The sequence below is a fragment of the Argiope bruennichi genome, chromosome 3, assembly GCF_947563725.1.
Source record: "Argiope bruennichi chromosome 3, qqArgBrue1.1, whole genome shotgun sequence".
In the NCBI taxonomy this organism is placed as follows: domain Eukaryota; kingdom Metazoa; phylum Arthropoda; class Arachnida; order Araneae; family Araneidae; genus Argiope; species Argiope bruennichi.
In genome coordinates, this window is record NC_079153.1 from 139,364,495 (window position 1) to 139,389,485 (window position 24,991).

The window sequence follows — 24,991 nt, forward strand, 5'->3', positions numbered from 1 at the left end:
CAATCCAAAATTAAACCATTTAATTCCCGATCATTCCATGCTGCATGTAAGTAGCTACTCTCTAAATCTAGTAGCTAATGATATGGTAAAGGCCTTCTTGGTTACTACGAATTTCGTCAGCATGGCCCAAAAGTGTATTTATTTATTCATTTCGGACATACTTTTTAATGAATAATATTTTATAAACATTTTCAAGGGTTACGTTTGAAATCTTTAGAGACGTTTGATGGGAGAGCAAGACAGGCCCTTAAGATCCCATTTAGGGGATGCATATGACGCCTTGCTGAAAAATTATGAAAAAAAAACTTAGAAACTGGTAATTTAATAAAAGATGGGGTTCCGGATTTGTTAAATTATATTCAATACCTTAATTATTTGGTATAAAACACTAATTTACATTAATCTAATAAGCAAGTTAAGGCAATCAAAAGACTTTAATCTAGCATTTGTGCTTGATCTTTTACAAAACTGCAAAATATTTTTTATGAAGCTTAGATCGGATACTACCTTTAATAAAACTATCATTGATGCAAAAAAAAAAATGATACCTAAATTGATGTTGAGGTTATTTTTGAATCAACGACGCAGCCTACGACAAAAAGAAAGTAACTTCTCATAAGAAGCACGAGATGATGACAGAAAATCCAAAAGAAAGATATAAAACAGGCTTTTCTTTTTTTTAAATTTGCAATTGATCAAACAGTAGAGGCTAAATTTCGATGAATGAATCACAATGGTGACTATTTTCGTATGCTTGATATGTTTTAAATACCGTGTCTAAAACTACTAAACTGTACATTAAAGCACAGAAACGTTTTGGAATATTTTTAATTAATGTGATACTGTTGTTATAAATAAAATAGAATTAGCAGAGAAATTTTCAACCTTAAATGCACTTTTAGTGAAAAAAGAAAGCATAAGCAATGTACTAATCTTAATAATAAAGTTAAACTTTACTCCAAAGCCTTAAGTATTGCCTTGAGAATATTGCTAACCATACCAATAACCGAAACAAGTGAAGAACGTTATTATTGAAAGTGAAAATCAAGAGCTTTTTCGCACTTCATTTCTAAACCTAGGTCATCTTAATGATTTGGCAGTTTCAGCGATTAAGAATAAAATGGATGATCCAATAAACTTATGTGATAAAAAAGTTTTCAGAACTAAACAATAAGAAAAAAAGTTTCTTCTGACTTTAAAGTAGTTGATGTTATTTTTGATTAATAGTGCAATAATACATTTTTAATAGCATTAAAAATCTAAAAAAATATTATTATAAACAGTTTTTGGTTAGCTATGGGCATTTCTTCATTTTCTACTACTTTGCAGCCATTGATTATCATTTTTTTTTTGTTCATTTTCATGTTTAGTTCTAAATATATTTATATAATTTATAATTTAAAATATTTATTATAATATTTATTATAATTTAAAATAATTTGATATTTATTTGAAATAAAAAAATAGTTTCAGTTGCGGAAATGTGTCATGATGTCCGAAGCGGCATAACTACAAAAGCGGGCGTTTGTAGAAACTATTTAACGAAGGGTTCAATTTCCCTCAGAACAAAGTGGGTTGTTTCGAAATATAAATCTTTCGTTACCTTACAGTCTATAAGTCAACTTAGGTTGAAACTTCTCGCATGTGTTTACATTAATATCATTATCATTAATTTCAATTTACCAAGAAAAGTCTTTGTACACCCTTTGTTTTTATTAAATTAAGGCTGTCCCTTGTAACTGCAAGTTAACTTCACTGAAATTTATGAACAAATCTGTTAAGTACTAAATGTCCGCTTTATATTTGATCAGATTTTCTTTTACATCTACGTTGATAGATAAATCCAACCCAAAATTTTTGTTCTTTAGCATGAAAACCAGAAAATTTTTCGTGGACTCCCACTTACAACTTGTGAACCCCTGTTTTCTTTTCACATCTACGTGGACCCCCATGTGGTCTCCTATGGACCTCCTGTGGTCTCCTATGGTCCACCAGGACCACTTTGGGAACCTATGCTCTAAGGCCTCAATTTCAGGGGATTTTCGGGTCACGAGGAATCAATATTTTTGGATAAAAGTCAGACCTCTCACAGAAAAAATCCTTTGTTTGAATCCCTGCCTGAGAGTGACCCTTGAGAAAGTCTTCAGACCGGATGCATCATTTCTTTCCATTTTTTAAAATTCTCTTTGTTTATATTAATGTAATATTTTTACTAATTCGGTTAATATATTTTTGTATATTTATATTAACCGTATCTTTTTCCATTGCGCATATTTTAAAATGTTGCTTTGATATTTATAAAACAAAAATTGAAATGGGTTGTCATTTATCAAGTTACAAGCAGAAAAATGCGTCAGAAAATATATTCAGAGCGCATGCGTACAAAGAGTTACATTCCTACCATAGTAACACTGGAATGCATAACAAATTGATCTAGTCATGTTGCGACCATTGCGACATCTGGTAATGGAAATGATTAAAAAACCTTTCAATGCTCCACAAAATACTTTTTTTAAAATGAAGAATGAATTTAATACTATATTATTCTTGCCTGTTTTCTGTAATTTCTTGCTATATGCAAGGTAATTTATGTGTACTTTTATCAGAATTTAAATTCGACGTAAGGTTTGTTAAAAAAAATGCATAAAATCCTCATTCAGTTACATTTAATCCGTCCAGTTATACTTTATCATTTTTTTAACAAGAATACTTTTTTAAAAAGTGAAAATTATAATCAATAAGGATCGTTTGTAACATTTTTAATAATGGAATGGATGTGTTTACATTTCTAAGAGTCTAAATAAAAAAAAAGACATAAAATACTCAAAAAATATAATTAAAAATTAAGATCGTGTGATGAAAGAATATTTCTTGTATTTATTCTTTTTTCTTAATTAAAACGGAATTTGTTATTTTACCATTATTCTCAGTTTTAAAAAATTATATGCCATTTAAAAATTAGTTTTTTTTTTTTTAAATTATTATTCAATTTTACAGTCTTTGCTAGAAAATCAATTATAAACGTTTTGAAGTTTTAAAGTCAAATTTTATTGTTGAAGCATTTGTAGTCCATGTTTCATTATTTGTTGCTTATACTCTGAGTGAATATAGATATTTTTTTGAGTGCCAGTATTTCTTGGGGTTTTTTTTCTTTTTTTTTTGCTTTTCTTTTCTTTCTTCCTTTCTTTTTTTTTTTTTCTGGCATGATAAGAAGGCCTGTTCAGTAATCTTTCTAAAATTTTGTGTTTGGAAGTTGGCAGCAACATATCTTGTTTTGCTTCACAAATTTGTTGATGCGATTAAGATAATGTCGAGGATTTTGAGTCATTAAATTTCAAGTGATTTTTAGCGGTTTTGGACGTTTTCTCTTTTATTCGCTGATATGGCTGAAATTCGGAAACGAAACGTTGAATCTACAGGTCATGAAAGTGACGAAGTAAGAAAAATTCTTTTGTTTAGTTCTGTTTTTGGCACATTTTAAAAGATTTTAATTACACATTTCAGCTTTTAATATACTAGTTCGTTAGAAACAAGGAAATATGGTAAAGGAAAATCGTTAAATTTTTTCCGATGTGTCAGTCATTTGTTGTCTTATATAGCATAAAAATTTTAAGTGCCGTGCCAAAAGAATGTACATTGTTTTTGTTTGATTGGTTGTTGTTTTTTAATATTCTGTCTTGTCAAAACTAGTTCCAAACTATGGCTTCACTCTAGCGTCTGAAATTTTGACCGCTGCTATTTACATTTTTACCTCCGATAGAATGCTTTAAAAAGGCGCCCTTTAAATTATATAAGATATTCAGTTTTTTTTTTTTTTTTTTAATTTATTTCAGTAAAATGTTTTTTATATATATTTATAAATATTTATTGAACAACCGGTATAATCTTTTGTCATCGCTCAAAAATAAATATGGAGAGAAAAATATGCACTATAAGACAAAAGATCTATTTTTTTTAATATTAAAGTAATCTCTTTGCGAGTGTCAATTTTGAAAAATGTTTAAATTTAAAAGAAATATTTTTTCTTCTCCTTTTGAGTTATTTAAATCAGATTTGAAATATATACATATACAACATTTCTGTAATAGGTATCTCATGGCTAAATTTTAATTTATTTTTGATTTAAGATACTTTGAAATTGGAAATTTCTCTCTTTTTATTTATGGAGATCAAAAGTTTTCTTATTTAACCTTTTTATATCTAGATTTATGCTTATAAAAATTTCTTATTTAAAAAAGTCATATTGCTTGAATACAAATAACCGTTTTCAACCAAATTTGCACTAGTTCAAATATTTCATGTTAATTTTTTAATGAAATGATAGATTCTTCATTGATTAATGAATAATTGATAATTGTCTGATAAAAATATGCACTTAAAGAGTAAAAGATTTTAATAAATATATGTAATTAAATTTAAAATTCTGATAGCACTTTTGAGGAAAAGAATTACATTTATTTCATATTTTCCTTGTATTTATTTATTATAATTCATATAACTTTGACTAAATAGTAAATAATAAAATATGCAATATATGGCCTAAATGCATACATTATAAAAGTTTCATAACACTATTTAATCACATCTTAATTCATGCAACAAATATGGCAAGAATTTTTATAATGAATATGAAAAGAAAGCTAAAAGAGGGAGAAGGGAACGAAGGTTTTATGATTTAACTTCTATGTCAGATTGTATTTTTAAAATATTTTCTAGGTTGATATTTATGTGTATACTTTTATTTTTGTAATCTGATATTAGGATCATTTTTTCTATAAAACTTATTTTTACTTGAATTCTTCAGAAACCCTTATATGAAACAGTGTAATTTTTAATTCAGTATATCATGCATTTTGCTTATTTTTTATATCTGAAATGCATGTATTGTGATTCTCAAGACAGATATCAACAAATTCTTCCTTTAAAGATTTCCTTTAATAAATAAAAATATACTCAAATAATACTTTTTTATTTAATGATAGCCATATATCAGAATATTTTTCTGAGAATTTGATTTTAGATATTTAATAAATCTTTTATTTTACTGAAAGGGAAAAAGAAGGGGGTGGGGGGAAACCCCTCAATTTTTCTGAATTTTTTTACATTTTCAAAATTATTAGTTATTTCACTAAGTCTTAAATATTTGTTTATATATGTGTGTTTCCATTCGTTCTTTCATTTTTTTCCAGTATGAAAGTTATAACCATTGGCTTTCAATGTTATATTATCTTATTCTTTAAAGTAATTAATTTAGTTACCTTTAGTTGAAATTCTTTAACAAAAAGCTAAATAAGGTTGACTGATAACAAATGATTTATGAAATAGTACCTGCAAGAGTTCTTTCTTACTTTGCTATAGCTCAGGATACTATAAATTTATCTTTTTGTTATAAATGTAAAAAAATAAGCTAATTGTATGTTTAAGAGTTTTCATTGCAAATTATCATTTTCATAAATTTCAACAAGGAAAAGGAAAATTAATAAATTAAAATCGGATTTTAATGAAAAATTCTCATGTTAAAGTTGCTTTTGAATTAAATTTGTTTCATTTTTATTTTGTATTACTTATAGCTTGCCAACTGATACTTCCTTATGAAAAAGAAAAAAGAACTTTTAATCTCTGCTAATGCCTCGTATTCATTTCCCCCTTCTTTGTTCAATAAATGACCTTTTATATTCATTTTCATTGTCAGTGTTTCTTACATTACCTGTGCCATTAAGGAAGTTATCATTATGCCTTAGTGAGACTGACCATTCTGACTCACATGATTGTTTAGATCTTCAATAAAAATTTCCTTGTCAAATTTTGATAATAAAAAAATCTGTCAAAATATTAAATCCACCTTTTGAATTTAATCATACACATAACAGCTATATTAAATTTTATCTGTGCAAACATTTCTCACAAAGAATTTTTATAGGAATAGAGATATTTCCATATGCGTGTGTTCTTCGTCTATTTTTTGTCTCCTTACCAGAATTTAATACTGTTTAATATTGATATATAAAATGCTCCTAGCTCTAATCTTATTTTGTCAATATTTATTTACCAGAATGTGTGATAAAGAATAATTTCGATTCCTCAATAATACACGTTTCTAAAAGTCCAAACTGCAATTTTAATTTTATAATTGATATTATATTTCATCATGTTAAATCATATTTTAATTTAACCAAATGTTTTTACTTTTTGTTATTTTTAGATTATTTAAAACTATAAAATTAAGCAAATAGAGTTATTTAAAAAGATGAAAGGAAAATAAATGTTGTGTTGTGTATTTGTTTTAAAATTAATTTAAATAAGAAAAGACAGAAATTAATAACAAAGGGAAAAAATAAAAATTACTTCATAAAAAATATTTTTATTTATAGTCAAATTTCATTGGTTATATAAAAGCATTTTAGAAACGTGTTATTACTTTTTCAATAGTTTATTATAAAGAGCAAAATTTAAATGTCAAAAATATTATAGTATCTAGTTATATGAAATAGAAGGTTATATCTTTTATTTAAAACACATAATCTTAGATGAGATGTGGAATTAAATTTTTTCTAAAAACATCCAATAAAAATTGAGAATATCGGGGTATTTATTCTTAAGTATTAACATTCTACTAAGATCAGTATTAGTAAGTGTAAAAATTACAAGGAAATCAAGCAAATGGTATTCTGTTAGCAATTTTTAAAATGTATATAAAGATTATACAAAGTAAGTTGCTTTAAATGATATAAGTTTTCTGTTCTTTTTACCTTCTAGGCATCAAAGACTGAAGAAATTAAAAAAGCTGAAACTGCTGATTCAGAGGATGAACCCCTTCCAGATGAAAGCAATGTGGAGTCTCTTGTCCAGGAATTACCTCAGGCTTCTGATAAAACCACAGAAGTCTTAGACTCAGCTTTGTCATCCCTTCCATCAAGGTAAATTTTAAAATTAATAATAAACTTCCATTTTTAATCTAAAAAATTGTTTCAACATTTTATCATTTGTTGTATAAATAAATAATCATTTCTCTACCTATTAATGACGAATTTTTTAAAATTCTTGAATAAAAAATGCATCACCGTTTTTTTTTTTTTTTTTTTTAAATTTTATCTGTATAATTGATGCTTTCCTGCCAATTTTACCAATTTTAAAATTAAATTGCTTACCAATTTTAAAATTAAATTTCAAAAATCTAGTTGGCTTTATCGGTGTTTAATTTGCTAATCTAAGGAAAATTTGAGTGATATGAGGGTACAGGTACAAAATTGTTTTTTTCTGCGTAATATTGTGAAATCTTTGTCAGCTTAATATTGTGACAGGCTTGCCATATCACTGGAAGAGCAGGGTAAACCAGGAAACTAAGGAAATTTTAAGTTTCTTGGGTTTTTATTCCCCCATCTAAAAGTTGTCAAAGATTGTTGTCAAAGCTTCTAAAAACAAAGCAGTACCTTTTGTAATGCAGAAACTCGCCCCTTTTTTACTGTATAGATCTGTTCAGTTTCAATTTGCAAGACAGTTGTTATTTTTCTATGAGATTCCAGAATTGCAGCTAATGAGCATGTGCAAGACTTCTATAATTGCATAGTTTAGTTTAGTTTAGTTATATATTAATGTCCTGTTGTAAAGCAACACTAGGGCTATTTTGGGACGGACCTCGTAATTTTGAACCATGGTCGGATGACGTCTGAGCTGGCACCCCCCTCTCCACACCACACCACACCAGCGGGAGGACGTTTGGCTTGACGTCCTCCCGCTGGTGTGGTGTGGAGAGGGGGGTTTTAACATGCAACAGACCCCCTTACACGACGGTTCTTCGATGGAATGGGGTCTCGAACCTTAAACCCTACGGCTCACTAGCCGAGACCTGACAAAAGTATGGAATACGTTTCTCTTTAGGGATTAGCAACATTAAGTCTGCAGTAGTGTTTAGTCAACCATATTTGAGTTCATTGAGTGGTTTTTTTATTATTTAAGAAACTGTGAGTTTATTCAAAGTAGATTCGGTATTTTTTCCAACAATGTGTTGCTCAAAATCCATATTTAACATGAATTGGGCTGATAAAGTTCAATCCTGATTTTGTGGAATCGGTTCAAGAAGTTCCAGAAACTGCTTGCTTTCTAAGAAGATAACTAACTTAAGTATTATGAAACAACGTGCACTTACTAGTCATGTCAAAAGAGAAAAACTTGCATACAACCCTATGTTCCAGTTCAAAAAAGTCATTATTAATAATGGACTTAGAAATTAGTGGAAAAAGGAAAGATGACATGTCAAATTTAATGTCTGAAAATAAACCAATTTCTAACTTTTTAATTCAATAATTTATAGCTGAGTTTTTATGGTCATTAAAACTTGTTGTGTCACATTCATCCTTTAATGCATTTAAGGATATATTAGAAATATTTTCACATATGTTCACTGAATGTGAAATAACTAAAAAATGTGTTAAGCCATACAAAAATGTTGTATCTTATTTGTTACGGATTAAGTCCCTTAGCTCTATGAAACTGATGGCTGAAAAATCTGCAGAAATTGATGCTCAAATTGTTTAATTTGCAAAAATGAATAAATAAAAAAGGTAATCTTGCTTTATAATGTTTTTTATTAAGTAATCATTAAATGATTTATATCACGATAACAAAAATATTTTTTGTTTTATTTCATCCGAGTCCTTAATTTTGTACGACTTACAGCTAAAGAGCACAAGCGATGATGTATCCCCCCCCCTCTTCCCCTTAATATATAAATTTTGTCTTGTTAAATTGTAGATAATAAATAAAGTTTTTGTTTTGTTTTGTTTTTTCTGTATGTAAGTATAAACCTTCTTTTAATATGCTCTCTCGAATAATGTTAAATTGTTGCTTCCTTTCCTTGCTTTTTTTACTCTTTAAAACCATATTCTATTATAACTAGCACATGAGTGCTATTCACGCATTTCGTTTTATCTTGGATATACGTACAGGAAAAAAAGAAAAACAGTGAAAACACAGGCATTTCCCCCCCCTCTGGTAATGTGTGTTTAGTAGATTTTGAGACTTGCGGCACAAAGTGCATCTTGTCAAAAAAAAAAAAAAAAAAAAAAAAGACACTTGCTAATACAGTAGACTCCCGATTATCCGCGCCTGCCGCACAAAGGTTTTTTTTTTTTTTTTACTGATTTCTTCAAAAAGGTGCAGTTTTACAGTTATGCTTTTGTAATTGCATAATACATTAAAGTATTAAAACAGTACATATGTATTAATTTTTCTGTGTATCCTTGACGCCTCTCATAAGTACAAAGCACTTTTCTGTTTTCATTAACAAAAGTCATTTTAGGTTAGTTTTGAGTGATATACTAAAATATTAAGCGTTAGTTAAACATTTCCTGCTGTTTATTTTATGTTTTATTGTACATAAAACGATTTTTCAAAGTTGGAATGACTGTTTTCTCTTTCGCTATACCCGTTTTTAGCTTTTTTCGGATTATCCGCGATTTTTGTTATCCGCGGATAATCGGGAGTGTATTGTAGATGGTATAAATTTGCTTTTGTTTTTAATATATTATTCCATAAAATCCCCATTTACCATTGATAACTTTTGCTTAATGAGGATTTTTCTACTATTTCTGCAAAAATTCTTGAAACTTTTCCTATGTCTTTTATCAAGCAACATGCATATTGTATTTCTTTCCATTAATTTTGACTATATCTAGAAAATCTATCTACTATATCTATCTATCTATCTCTCACTTTTGGCTTCTCTATGTACTGTATTTATGCTCAAATGAAGATTTCTTGTCAAAAATATTCAAGATATTTTTCTGTTTGAATTAAATAGGGCAGAATCATTATTTGTTTAATTATAGTTTGAGAAATAAACTGAATCAAGTACTCAAATATTTTACTGTGTATTTATAAGATAATCGTTAAAGTCAACATATGCTTCTCACACTATTCTATTTTAATAAGAATGTTTGTTATTGCATGGAAGCAACTTATTATTTAAAGCTCAATAGCTGAATTGTACATTCATTCATATTATATAGATTTTTCATCGAACAGATAACTTAAAAACAATATTCGAGGATTGTTAAAATCAAGCTAAATTTCAGCTATCAAGATGTCTTTAAAGTTATGATATATAAAAGGTTGATAATAATTAGGAAACATTCTAATATTTTATTGTTGAATTTAAGAATGTATGCTGTATAAATTGTATGTTTGTCACTTTAAATTTCTTAATCTAAAATATACTTTTGAAAGCATAACTGTAGAGAGAAAATGTAATTTGATTCACATTTCTTAGAAACTTGCAATTTACAAAAATCCTCCCCCCCCCCCCCAATTGGATCTCAAAATACCACTTTTATATTAGAGTCATTCACTCTGTATCCACATAATACTTACATAATATTACTTACCTTTTTTTAGTAAGCATGCTGTAAACTAGGACACTTTAACTACAATATTATTTTCTTTTAAATTAGCAAATATATAAATATATTGCAAAACCATTATAAGTCATTAGTCTTGATTACTAGCTTTACATTTTATGGAAACATGAACATTTATGTAAGTATTTAAATGTTAAAGAAATTTTTTTTTAATTATTGACAAAGTTACCCAGGAAAGGAAAAAATTTTGCTAATTATGTTGCAACATAGTGCTTTAAAATTAATCAAAATCTTCTGAAAAATGAGAAAAAATATTTTTTTAACTATGGGAACAATTTATGCATTAGTATTAACTCTTTAATGTAAAAAAAAAAAAGATATACAGAAAAATTCAAAATATAAAAATTTAAAAATTCAAAATTTACAAACCTTAAAGAATTTTTTAAAAAATGTTTACAATTTTATCAAAAGATAAATTTTCCCACGATTTTAATTGTCAGGAACGGTAATTATTCACATGATATTTTGTACATTCTAAATAGCTTCATTATGTATATTTGAGAAGCAAAAGGTATTTTATTTGTTAATTGTATGAAGATATAATTCCTTTAACTCCTCCTCACCATACAATTAAATTAGTTTGTCAACAATATGCTTGATATTATTTCTGCCCAAGAGTTTTAATACAAGTATTTCAAACTTTAATTTTGAAGAACAATACCATCAACTTCCTGCATTATATTTACCTTCAGCATTTCATTAAAATGCACAACCAGATTTATCTCTGTTATTATGTACAGTTTTATTATTCTTTATGTGCCCTACCATTCCCAATTTGATTTACTGTAGCAATTCTTGAAAAGGGGTGACCTTTCCCCATCAACTGTTAAATTATGGAATCTGCCTTCCCAAAGACTCCGAGAAAGCAATAGTTCTGGTCTTTTGTTGTTGTTGTTCCAGTAGAGATACTTGATTTTTATTTTGAATGATTTTTTGAAAAATTTTATTAACTTTCAAGTGTTTTTACACTTGTTATTTCTTTATTAACTGAAGTAGAGTAGAGTAGTGCAGTAGAGACAGTAAGTTAGAACATAATATCATAATTTTGATACCTGCATCTTCTTGATTTGGCCCTAATATATTTTGACATCTAAAATATATATAAACCAAACAGGGAAAACACACTATTTTAAGAAACTACAAGAATTAAAAAAAAGTCAAAATTCTAAATTTGTAAAGTTCCATTTTTGCCATAATTTCTGATGCAACTTTACCAATCTATATTATTATACAGAAATACAACATAAAATTTCAATCTAAAAGTGATTTAAATGTATTCACCTGCTGATTTAAGTGAAAGAAAGAAGTAATGGCTACCTGTGTTCAAATCACGTACCAAAAACACTTGTTCAGCAAATTGAAAACTAAAGTATCAATTAAAAACTGGAAACAACATATACGGGTTGACAGTTTAAAAAAAAAAAAAAAAAAAAAAACCTATCATTAAATGTCTTCTCTATGCAGTCAAATCCTTAGTAATACACAGTAAAAAAGTAAATAAATAAATAATGGAGAATTAGAATGTTACTTATAACTTAGAATTGACAGATAAATAAGTTTTTAATACAATTTAAAGATTATTCTTTTCTTTAATAATTATTTGTAGTGAGTTGTTGGATTTTCATTCCACCATAGTTTTCAAGATTTTTTAAATACATTACTGATTATTCCTTATGATAGATACATATGTACTCACAAGACTTTTTTTTACTTGGCTTCATTGTATTAAATTTCTTGTTTTCGAATCACATTTTTGGCTTCTATTCTGAATATACAAGTGACAAATAATAATCAGAAATATCTACTTTTAATTTCTCAATGTAATTGTTTTCTTCATTAGATGGCGAAACTGGATTGTACGTGGTATTTTTACATGGTTGATGATATTTGGCTTTTTCTTTTTGATATGGCTTGGTCCTTTAGCTTTAGTTGCAACTGTAAGTATAAATATTTAATTATTGTTTATTAAAAGTTTTCATAAATAAAATGCTATTCATATTTTTAAAATTTATAATTTTCTCTGTTTAGTAGAACTTGTAGTTGTATAATCTCGTCATTTAGATATCAATTATGCAATACAGTTTTTTAAGCATTTAGTTTCCATATTCCATTTTCATATACATAAATTTTAATAAATTGTTTAATAATTATTGCATTCTGAAGCTAACATTATTATTTCATATATTAATTTTCTCTTAAGGAACTGTTTCAATTTAATCTTTGAGCATAATGTGAGACTTCCTGATTACAAGGAAACTGTTGATTATAAAGAGAGTAAATTTGTATGATGCCACATTCAAATGCCTAAATTATTACAATAAATTGTCACTATGTTTGCTATCTCACATCTGACTGTCTGTTTTATACTTCTCTGTGATATTATGTCCATTTTTTGTGCTACATAATGCAGATGGGATTCATAATACAACTCCAATGCAATCAAAATGAAGTTATCTTGTATTTGGTATGAATCAAAATTCAAATACCAACTAATTGAAGTACTTCAACTGTAATATTGTTAATATGCTCAAGAAATAGATTGAACTGTATTCATACTGATTTTAATGAGATAATTCTAATTCTTTTAATGAGATTTTCTATTCAGCTCAAGGGTAAGCCTTTCACATTTTTTGCAGAAGCCTTTCTAGTGAAATTATGGCAGCATGCCAGTTTAATACCAGAATGCATTGCATTATAATTGGAATATCATGAATACACACATTTGCACTGCAATCAAAATATATAAAAAATATTTTGAAAAAAATGGAAAGGTACGATTTTTTGAAAAAATAATCTTCAATATTTGAAGCATAATTCGTAAATTATAAGCAATTATTCAAATTTCAGATATTTTGTTGTAAAATTAAATTTAAAAATTCTTTCTACAAATTTTGGTTCATAACAATTTATAAATATTTCAAGGATGTTAGATTTCTATCAATATATTCTTGAAAACTTTCTTCAATTAGAATTTTTTTTTTTTTCATAATTATATTTAGAATTTGCTTAAATTTAAATAGTTGTAGTTATTTTTAGATTTAGAATAAATTTATTTGCATTTGAACGTCCTTGCCTTTTATGGTTTATTGCATTATTTTTTGTAATATATAATTTGACACCTTCTTAGGCATTAAAATTGATTTTTTGTGCTTTTTTAGTGAAATTAATGAATATAAGTATCTGAATAAGAATTTCATTTGGGTATAAAAATATGTTCATTTAAAAAATTCTGGGATAAAAAAAAGTATTCATATGATATTTAGTAAGATTTTAAATTAAATTTAAAGTGCATTAAAGCTTTTTCTATTCATTATAATTTGAAAACAATAAATCTGATGCTGTGAAATGCCAATCTTTATGCATTGCTTAACACTTGACATTGCATGGTTTTCTATTTTTTTGACATGTATGGACAAATTTAGTTTTTTCGTGGTGCTGATCATATTGATAATATATAAATATGTAAAAATACAAATAAAATAAATAAACACATAAAATAAAATGGAACACAAATTCCTTCAAAATCACAAGATGTATGTTCACTGCTATCTACAATGCAAATGAGATTGCAGTCTTCTGCTTCCTAAACTTTTTTTTTTTTTTTTTCTGACTTTGATCACAGTTTCCTAACTGCAATGTTATTCAGTCAAAATTTTTATGATATTAAATTTTTGAGAAGAAAATATCAAAGGAAGGTTTCTTTTATGGTGTTAGTTTTACTTATTCACTTATCAATCAAGAATATAGGTTTATAATCATTATATTAAACTTGTGATGTTTTTCATTGAATTGTGTAATAAAAATATTTCAGTTTAATTTACTTTTTATTTTAATTATTGCAGACATGTTGATCATTTTTTAGTCTACAAAATTACATTTGCTTGTGATATGTCTTCCAAAAAAATTGTTTTCTAATTATTTTATTTCAATTTTTTATTTTTCCAATTTATGTGTATATTCAGATAAATTCTTTTGTTAATTTTGTTTTTAATTTTCAATATTGTGAATTTTCCTATATACATTTCTTTACTGGTATTGAATAATTGTACTAGCTTTAAAAAAATCATTGACTTATTTTCAGTTTCGAAAGTTTACAACTGAATGCCTTAAATTAAATGAAAAAAATGAAGGCTGTTATTGTTTTATAAACGATACTAAATAAATACTTTGGGAATTGCAAAAACTATTATATGAGCAATTGTAATGTGTTAATCAGAAATGTACAGTCCTAATTATTTTAAATTATTATATTTTTATAAACAAAAGGGAACCATTTGCTAAGTAATATTATTGCGATTCAACTGGAGGTTAAGAACAAAATAAGTTATTTTTTTAAATACATCAAGTTTGCAGCACATATAATTAAACTCTTATAAGGGAAATTTTATTATTGTTTTGTTTTGATGTTCACTAAACAATGATTATTCTCCAATAATTATTTCAATTTATGGAAAGGAAGATAGTGTGCAACTTTTCATACTAATAGGCCAACTAGAAATTTCTGCATATTTGGACAGTAACTCTAAATTCAAAATTCTGTTAGGTACAAATTCATTATTGAATTTTATCTTACTTGATCTTATACCTTTGAAACAAATGAAATAGTTTTTTTTTAATGTCATTTGGTGAAAATTCATGTATCAGATATGATTGAAGTAAATAGCTCTTTAATTAAGAAACAAATTTCATTTAAATATTTTCTGAATTTTTAAAAATGAATCGTGTCTGTGGAAACATGCTGCTTATAATGTTTTAATTTGTGGTGAAGTATAATTCATTATGAATATCAAAAAATAATCTAATAAAAAATACTTATTTCCTATTTTTTGTAATTGTTCTTTTGTTCTTAAAAATATAGTATTTGAACATATATAAGATTATTTATAACTATTAATCACATATTTTACATAAATGTTTTATTTCATTACTTTTTGTTAAGCTTATCTGAAATGATATTTTTTATAGCCTTCCATTAATGCTTTTAAAATTATATTGGTTCTAATTTTTTTATATACTTCATAATTGATTTTTTTCTTTAGACTCTCGTTGTGCAAGTTAAATGCTTTCAAGAAATCATTTCTATTGGCTATGCAGTATATCGCATTCATGGCCTCCCATGGTTTCGATCCCTTTCTTGGTACTTTTTAATTACATCTAATTATTTCTTGCATGGAGAAGCTATTGTTGATTACTTTGGAGTACTTCTTAATCGTGCTGTAAGTGTACTGAATTTTCTTTTCGAATAGCAGTTATGATAAATATAAAAAATTGTCTTTAGCATTAATAGTTTTGCTAACCATTAATTATTTTTATCCTAGGATTTCTTAAGACCTCTTGTGACATACCATCGCTTTATTTCATTCAGTTTGTATATAATAGGATTTGTTTGGTTTGTCCTCAGTCTTGTGAAAAAGTACTACATGAAACAGTTTTCTTTGGTATGAAATTTTTTTCCATTACTTTTTAATAATAATTGTTTTTTGTAGAATTTAATGTATATTCATGGATGATCTTTTTTTTTCTTTCTTTTTTTTGTATAGTTTGCTTGGACTCATGTAACACTCCTCATTGTTGTCACCCAATCATATTTTATTATGCAGAATCTGTTTGAAGGTCTTATATGGTATTCAATTTTATAAACTCTTGTAGTTATTATAAACTTTCAGTTGGTTTATATGCATGCTATTGCTTATATTTAATAGTATACCTGATGTAAGAAATCTTATTCAGTAGGAAGATGTATTTAATAAAATTTATGACCATTAACATATTAGAATTACCTGAATAGTTATCATACAGAACTTTCATATTTATTTATATGAAATAAAATCTTAATGAATTAAATTCTTAATAAATGAGCTGAGGTATCCAATAACAAAACTGGGACTCACAATAATAATAATAAAGATTAATAATAAAATTCCAGCTCAACCACCTGATAAATGAATAGTGGGAAAAGGTAAAGATGACTGATTGAATTTATAGAAAATGAAACAAGGAGAAAAGATGAGAGAAAGAAAAAGACTTGGGGGAGAGAGGGGGGATCCAAAAGAGAAAATATTGAAGATATGAATTTTGAATTAAATGTAAATTCTGAGAAAGAAGAATAGTTTTCTTTTAGCTTGCAGAGGTGTAAACTGAAACTTTAATGATCTGTTACATTATCATCCCATTATGAAGCAATTTAGAATTATTTTGGAACAAAACACATTATTTTCAACAATAGCTAGATGACGATAATAGCCCCTGAGTTGGCAGGCTTTTTACCTCTTCCATGCCGCATGAGAAGGAAAATTTTTAGACCTGACAATTTGAACATACATTAAATCTGTACACAGTAGTTCTTCAGCAAAATCCGGTTTTAAACATTCAACATTTCAACCCAAAAGTCAAGTCTTTACAAACCAGTATCCATGGCACCAATTCTGATGGAAAAGAATGTGCTGAATACTTAATTTGAAGAACATGAGTACAAAGTATGTGCAGTAGTGAGCAGTCTTATCATTTGTTTATGATGTCGATTGCAATTCTGATGCAAATTGACTTTTATGTTTATTGATTAAATAATTTTATCTTTACTTTACGGCAATATATAATGATATAAATTTATGATATAATTTCTTATCATTATGCAAGTAGTGCATTGTTACAACTTGTAATAATCAACTGGTTTTGAAAAAATATCTCTAGTGCTGAAATCAATAAAAGTGAGTTATGTTTACATTACATATAAGGACTGAACTATAAAAGGAAGAAATTGTAATCAAGTACTTGCAAATGCATTTAAAAACATAAACACTTTACCAAAAGATGTTACAACTAGTCCTGGTCTCTCATTAATGCAGATTATTATTTTTTAATATCTTCTCAAAATTTTTAATGTTATCCACTATATGATAATTTCTTTCAGGTTTATTGTTCCTGTGTCAATGATTATCTGTAATGATGTGATGGCTTATATGTTTGGATTTTTCTTTGGCAAAACTCCTCTGATCAAATTATCTCCAAAGAAAACTTGGGAAGGATTTATTGGAGGGTGGATTTCTACTGTCATCTTTGGTGCAATTGTAAGCTTCCTCTTAATTTAATTTGGAATTGTTTTATTATTTAAGCATTTATGCATAAAAATATTTATCAGAAACTTGATGATTGCTTATTTCTTTATTAAAATATTATATTTTTTAAAAAGAAACTGCTTTTAAACAGAAATTTAGTTTTCTTTTGAAATAATATTTTTTATTTTGATAAAGCATTTCTTTCCAAAAACAATGGCAAATGTTTTAAATAAAAGTATTATAGGAATTGAATGAGTGCAAGCATTGAAAGAAATATTTTTTTCATAATGAATTCTGCATCCTTTTTTCTTGCCTACCACAGTATAATCCATCAATTTGGAATGGTAACTGACAGTGTTTCATGGAAGGATTCATCTTGCCAAATTAAATAATGGAAACACTTCTAGCTCACTATGTTAATGTACCTTAATTTATTTTGTTTAAAATGAAAACTGATTTTCATCCAAAGAAATATTTGCAAACAATTATATTTCAATTTATCTAAATCTAGTTTTTGATTTAAAAAAAATTTAAAAAAAACTATTTTAAAATTTGTTTATAGGTTTGTAACTTCTTGAAAAGGAATTAGTTATTGAATTAGGATCTGTTTAAGGTCTAAGGGAAGAGAAAATAAATTTTTAAAATTTTATAGTGGACTGCACCACGAGGAGTGGGGTTTCACTGGAGTACCACCGCACACCTACGATATCGTTTCCTTATGAATAATTAATACTTTTTAATTTGTTTTGTAACATAATTATTCATTATTTATTTATGGAAATACTAAAACATACAATGATTATCAATGAAAATTACTTATACAATTTTACATCATGAAAAAAAAATTATAAAAGACAAATAATTTTAATAACAAGTAATCTTCAAATAAATCTGCAATGGCAAGTTCTTTATGTGGCATTTAGATACTATCAGCACTATATTCAAGTTATGCAGAAACATAATATTTTAATTAGCCATTTAGAAATTAAGAAAATTATACTACATTAGACAATATATTTAACATCCCCATAATATGGTTGCTTGCTAATACAAGAAAAATACTGCTGAAAAGTGCAAATTTCAACCTACTCAAATGTAAATAAATTCCTCACCCCAATGGTAAAACCCATAAATTATCAACAACTTGACTAAGAGAGTCAGGGAAAGATCCATTTTGCTAACACGTTTCAAGTGGTAGAGAATCTCATGCCGTGGGTGCATGGTGGTATGTCTCTAAAACCACTTTAAATGATGTCAAGTATGAAGAACTTTTCTTTTGCTATTTAATTTGAATAAAAATTATAAAGGCATTCTGAATTTATTTTTTGCTTGCTGAAAAAAAAAATTGAAAGTATTGAGACAAAGCATTAAAATTGATGTATTTTTTTTTGTACATAAGAGGGATATTTACTAGTGGGCTGACATCTACAGGCAATTATTAAAGTCAGAATGTTATTTTAGAGCTTTTGGTTTCAATCAGAAACCACCGCACGTTTCGAAATAATTTTTAGAAAGTGGTTGTTTTACTGTAAAATCACCGCGTGTCAAAGGGTTAAGAAGCAATATTTATTTTATTTTAAATATTTTATAAATGTGCTTTTCAAAATGTTTGCTGATAATTTAAGTGTAAATATTATATGCATATGTTGGAATTGACAATTTAAAAAAGGAGGAGTCATTCCAGTAAAAGTCTGCATTGCTTTTATATGAATGAAATATTTTTATGAAAAGATGCTTTTTATATGAATGTATTGGCTTAAATTTTTACATGAAGCTCCAGGTGATTTCAGTCCATGATCATTTTGAGAGTCTTGTTCTTATTATTAATAAATGTCAAATTGTTAAAAAAAAAAATGTTGTACCAAATAGGAAATCAGAATTGGAAAATGCTTTTAATTTAGAATGCAATAAATTAGAAATAATTGGTTTGACGTTTTGAAGAGGTTTATGAAGCTCATTGGAATCTGACAACCAAATTAAGGCAGAGACTGTTATTTACAATAATTTTACTTTGAAAGGTATACTTATAAAATGATTTATCGTGCAAAACATTTATATTAATAAAATATTTTCTATTGATTTCCTTTTTTGGGTAAGATGTCTCACTTCCTGTGCCAGTTCAATTATTTTGTATGCCCCTTGGCTTATTCAGAACGCTTACAGAAAATGACAATGGACTGCACCCCATCTCACCTCTTTCAGCTGACTGATTTCAATCTGCCTGGGCCACTACAGACCTTTGCTTCTCTGGTTTGAAAGACTTTTTTTTTTAAAAAAAAAATAATACTAAAGTTATAATTTTTTTTTTTTTTTTTTTTTTCCAAATTTTACGAGTAGCTTTTTAAAAAAATATATAATATAATGATAAATTTTATAATAATTATAATAAAAATAATTAATAATGTTAAATAAAAATAAGATAAAGTTGAAATTAAGGGTGGGGGGGTCTTTTTTTACTGGAAATTATTTTAGTCATATATACAATAAAAAATTTTCATCTAGTGATCCTAATGGTAATTGGTAATAATGGGGTAGGCAAAAAAGTAACAATGATGGATCATTTTCAATAAAAAAGTGTAAGAATGAGATATGAAATTTTATTTTATAAATATGTTTTATTAAATTAAATCAAACAATATACTTTGATGCTACTCGTTTAATTTGAAATTTCCAAATGGGAATTTTGACTTCTTTTTTAGTAATTCTAATAAACAGTGAATTCACCTTGCTATCTTAAAAAATTAAAATATATAGGTTTTATATATAATAGTGGCATTTCATTTGTAAAAATTTTCATTTCAATTGGGAATTGATTCTCATTCAGGGTCACGTTAAAGAGGAAAAGAATAGGAATTATACAAATCTTGACAGTTCATGCTTCTTCCAATTGATAAAGAAGCTTGAATATTCTATTCAAATCAAGGTTTTCATTAAAAGGACTTTTTCATTCATACTTGCTAATTAATGCATCTATTCTACTTTTTATATTTTTGAGAATCATCAGGATTTTTTTAAAGTCATGAAAAGAACTAAAGTTTTTTTTTTATTTATATATTTTAAATAATTTAAACCTTGAGTAACTGATAGTCAATATTTTTTATTTATAAATAATATTTTTCTGCCATTTTTTGGGTAAATGAGTTCTAGTGAATTTCTAAATGAAAATTTTATTTTCTAAGTTGAATTTCAAAATGCATTACTATTCTACTAATATCCAAAATCATACTTCATGTGATCTGAAAATGGAATTTAATATGTTTATATTTCAGTTAGGATTTCCTGGAAAAGTGACCATTTACCCATTCGTCCTACATTCATTGTCATTGTCCATGTTCAGTTCAATTATTGGACCATTTGGAGGATTTTTTGCAAGTGGATTTAAGCGTGCTTTTAAAATAAAGGTAAATATTAATGTAGGGTTAGAGTTCTTTTTTATTTTATATTTGCATTCAACTAATTTAGTAGTTACAAAATGTTTTATTATGAATTCTTTTCATTGAGAATTCTGTATTAATTGAGCTTACTTAAGCATTAAATGAGGGGAAGTGATTTCAGTTCAATATCTAACAATCTGGTAATAAAAATATATGAAAGTAAAAAAATTTAGTCAAACATTCTATCAAAGTTGATTTATTAGCTTTTTTGGGAGGTGACCTGGGTTCCTATGTTTATATGGACATGCTTATGCATTTTTTTGCATAAAATTACAGTCTAAAATAGATTAGATTAGATTGTATGATGCATAATATAATGTGTTTAATGATGTATAAATTCATTTTATGAATTTCTGTTCCATTGTTCTGTTCCTCCAGGGTGTGTCACGCCATGAAAGTCCTTAAAAACTGCTTATTTTTTATTGGCCTTATGTAAGAGCCTTAAAAGTACTTTTTTTTATCCAGTTGCTTATATTTTTTCTTCTGATGCAAAAAAAATTATCATGCTAGATCTGCCCAATTATAGACAATATTTTCTTTGCATTATAAAATCTAATGAATTAGATGAATCTGGAGGTCAGTAAAAAAGGTTTACCTCAGTTTTGGTGCATACTGATAAAATAGAAAAAATATATCCTTTTCCTTTACTTGACTCTTCATTTACCTTTTTTTACTTGTTTAGATAGGAAGAAAATTCTTTCTTTTTAGAAATAATGTTATGTATCTAATAGTAACTTCAGCTCATCCTTGCTTTTCTGCATGTGATTATTTGTTTGTAAAGCATTTGTTAGTTATATTTTAATGTCATGTAGTGACTTTCCGTTAGTGAATCATTTAAGTGTTTTTATTTCATTTAATATTAGGGCAAATGTTTAAAATTTCTATACAATATGCTGAAAAATGTCATTTGATTCATTATGGGCTTACTACACTAAATGATTGAAGGATTCAAAAAAATTTTTGAAAAACAAAAATGATCATGATATTCAAAAGTTAGTTGCGAGCCATTTGTGACTCTTGCATAATGATACCAAAAATAAATGAATGTTAATGAAATTGCTTTTTTCGTATACAAACTATTCAGAGAAAAAAAATTGCAATTGCCAAAAAATTCAAATTTGAGAATTTACTCTATTTCCATGATTAGAACCTTCAAATAACACATTTATGATATTATGTCTATCTGTGAACATAATAATATGGAAAACACTGTGAGTTCATTGTTTTTTATCTCTCAATTGAATGTACAAATGAACGGAATAAATTCAAAATGGAAATTGCTACACAGTTTTAGCATCTAAAGTGTAGATCAATATATAAATTTTGAATCAAATCCATTTACAAGTTGATCATCTGTCTATCTGTTTGTTCATATGCATGTAAACATTGTAACAAAAAAAGAAGAAGGAAGTTAAAAAAACAGCGTAAGTAAGTGAAATTGATTAAGATATATTTTTTCTAAAATTGTAGCTCTGTCATAAATTTTGGATTTCATTGGCCAAGTAAAAATGTTTTGAAGCATACTCGCCCCCCCCCCTTTTGTTTTTCTCTTTCTGTACTGGGAATTTGAAATAAAAATCTGTGTACTCATGGCATCCACAGTCTTTCTTAAGGTCTCTAATTTTTATGGCAGAAGAAGGAGTCATAACTTTCAGTAGGAAGCATTGGTGATGTTTCATTACATGCTTCAGCTGGCTTTGCATGTATTTTATGTGCATTAAGCCATTTCTTCAAATGTATAACACACTTTTGCCTTTTTATCTATGTGGTATATGTAAATTTGTAAAATAACAATTATGCTTTTTGAAATTTTGAAAGAAAAGTCTAAGTTGAAATTATTTCTTCAGTAAATTGCTAATGCCAGTATGATTTTTCTAATAACTTATCTTGTCCTGCATTTAATAAAGGTAGTACAAACATAAAAATGGAACAAATCATCAAATGCAATATTCTATTGCATTATATGCATTTCAAGTATGAATTATCAGTATCTGGTTTTAAAAATGTTGAAATGCATATTTAATTGAATAAATTTTGCATCAGTAAGAAATTAAGTTTTGTCTCAGAAGAAGAAATTGGGAAAAATTAATCATGCTCTGTATTATTCTCTCAGAAAGGATGTAAGGATTTCTGTGTTGTTCATCAGAAAAGATAAAACACAGTATGATGATGTTATTCTCATAGAATTTGTAGATTTCCTAATCAAATAAATTTTACTTGATTTCAATAATTATCATGCCAAGAAAATGAGATTAGACAAGGGTTTTTTTTAAATTATTTATTGGAAGATAATAAATTTTTTAAAATGTAGAGAGTTTTGAAGATTTTCATTATTTTCTAATGAACAAACATCTATTGGCATTAATTAAAATGACCACATAAAGCAATCTGACAAACCAATAGATAAAGGTTATTAATGAATTGATAAATTTAGCAATATCAGCCCATTTAAAATATTGCCTACTTTTGCGCAAACAAATGGCAAAGGAAATAGTCGTCAATGAAATAAAGAGTGTTAGCTCTGATTTTTTGTATCTCTTTGTAGAAAAAGAAATTTCTCTTGAAAAAAAATATTTTAAATAACTTAGTTTTAATGTTGGTGAAAAATATTCAATGTTTCTTGGTAATATTTTATGTGTATATTTGTAACTTACTTTGTAACTACCCAATTTAATTGTTTTATTTAACTATAAAGTTAATTCTATAATGAAAAAAAAATATGTTAGGTTCAGATGAGCTCTTGTTTTTTCTCTAAAGCTGCTAATAAAGTGCTTAGCAAGTTATCGTAAATCTTAGCAAACCTTACTCCATCTAATTTCATTTTTTCCATTGGTTGATTCATAATAATTCTATGCTACATTGGCACATTTTCTTCATTTCTCATGCTCACAAATTTTCTGTTCTGTTTGCTGGTTTTGTTTTCTTTGTAATTTAGACAAACGAATACAGTTGTCATGCAATATTCCACTATTGGGATATATATATAATCTATTAAATCCAGTAATTTAAATCCAGTATTGTAACAGCAAAACCTGTCCTATTCATTGTCTATTTGATTGTCTTAATCTCGTATCAAGCTTTTTGAGAGATGATTTAGTATGTCCTTTTCATCACTAATATGATAATGGCTGATTATATTCTTCTTCACTTAGCACCCACCATGCATTATTCTCATCTATTATATCAGATAAATCACTTTGCTCTAATAAATCTAAAATTTTCTCGATTTAAAACTTTAAAAAATCTTATAATTAATGCTCAATATTAATATTTTTATTAGAATTGATTTTTTTAGATCATTGTGCAAAAGAATGCACAAAGTGTAACTGATAAACTCACTTTTTAATGAGAAGGAAAAAATTCTTGTGAAATTTAAATATATATATATGGTTGAAAACTTATAGGGCCGCAGTGGCCTGGTGGTAAGGTCTCGGCCTCGGAACCGGAGGGTTTCAGGTTTGAGGCCCGATTCCACCGAAGAACCGTCATGTAAGGGGGTCTGTTGCACGTTAAATCCATCAAGACCAAACGTCCTCCCGCTGGTGTGGTGTGGAGAGGGGGGTGCCAGCTCAGGTGTCATCCTCGTCATCTGACCATGGTTCAAAATTACGAGGTCCGTCCCAAAATAGCCCTAGTGTTGCTTCAAACGGGACGTTAATATAACTAAACTAAGCGAAAACTTTTAAATAATTGGAAATTTAAAAAATATATTAAAAAAAGAACCTATGATAAAAATTTTGGACTTAATTGTTACTGCACTTTTACTCCATTTATTATAGTGTTCCTAAATATAATGCAATTAAGGTAATTCTAAATAAGTTAATAACCTACAGTACTGTGCAAATTAATTGGGACAAGCATATTTTTTAAGAAAAATGTTCTAATTTAGTGGAATCCATGCCAAACCGTGTACAGGATCTGATTCAAGCTAGAGGAGGACATATTTTGTATTAGATTGCTATACTATGCATGTAAGTTAACCTATACTAATTAAACAACATTTGTGAAAATTTTTGTGTTTGTCCTAATTAATTTGCACAGTACTGCACATTGCTATGAATTTTAATACTGTAAAATGTGTTATTAT

The 24,991-nt window shown here is 27.0% G+C and overlaps 1 protein-coding gene across 1 annotated transcript in view; it reads left to right on the plus strand.

The window, feature by feature from the left end:
• Positions 1 to 3,290: 3,290 nt before the first annotated feature.
• Positions 3,291 to 24,991, plus strand: part of LOC129963186 (phosphatidate cytidylyltransferase, photoreceptor-specific-like) — a 28,898-nt gene continuing 7,197 nt past the window's right edge. Inside the window, exons 1-9 of the mRNA XM_056077349.1 lie at positions 3,291 to 3,436; positions 6,757 to 6,917; positions 12,256 to 12,352; positions 15,455 to 15,631; positions 15,734 to 15,853; positions 15,956 to 16,038; positions 17,326 to 17,482; positions 19,568 to 19,720; positions 20,740 to 20,871. Coding sequence (XP_055933324.1) covers positions 3,383 to 3,436; positions 6,757 to 6,917; positions 12,256 to 12,352; positions 15,455 to 15,631; positions 15,734 to 15,853; positions 15,956 to 16,038; positions 17,326 to 17,482; positions 19,568 to 19,720; positions 20,740 to 20,871 — 1,134 coding nt within the window. The 5' untranslated portion in view covers positions 3,291 to 3,382. The remainder of the gene's footprint in view (positions 3,437 to 6,756; positions 6,918 to 12,255; positions 12,353 to 15,454; positions 15,632 to 15,733; positions 15,854 to 15,955; positions 16,039 to 17,325; positions 17,483 to 19,567; positions 19,721 to 20,739; positions 20,872 to 24,991) is intronic.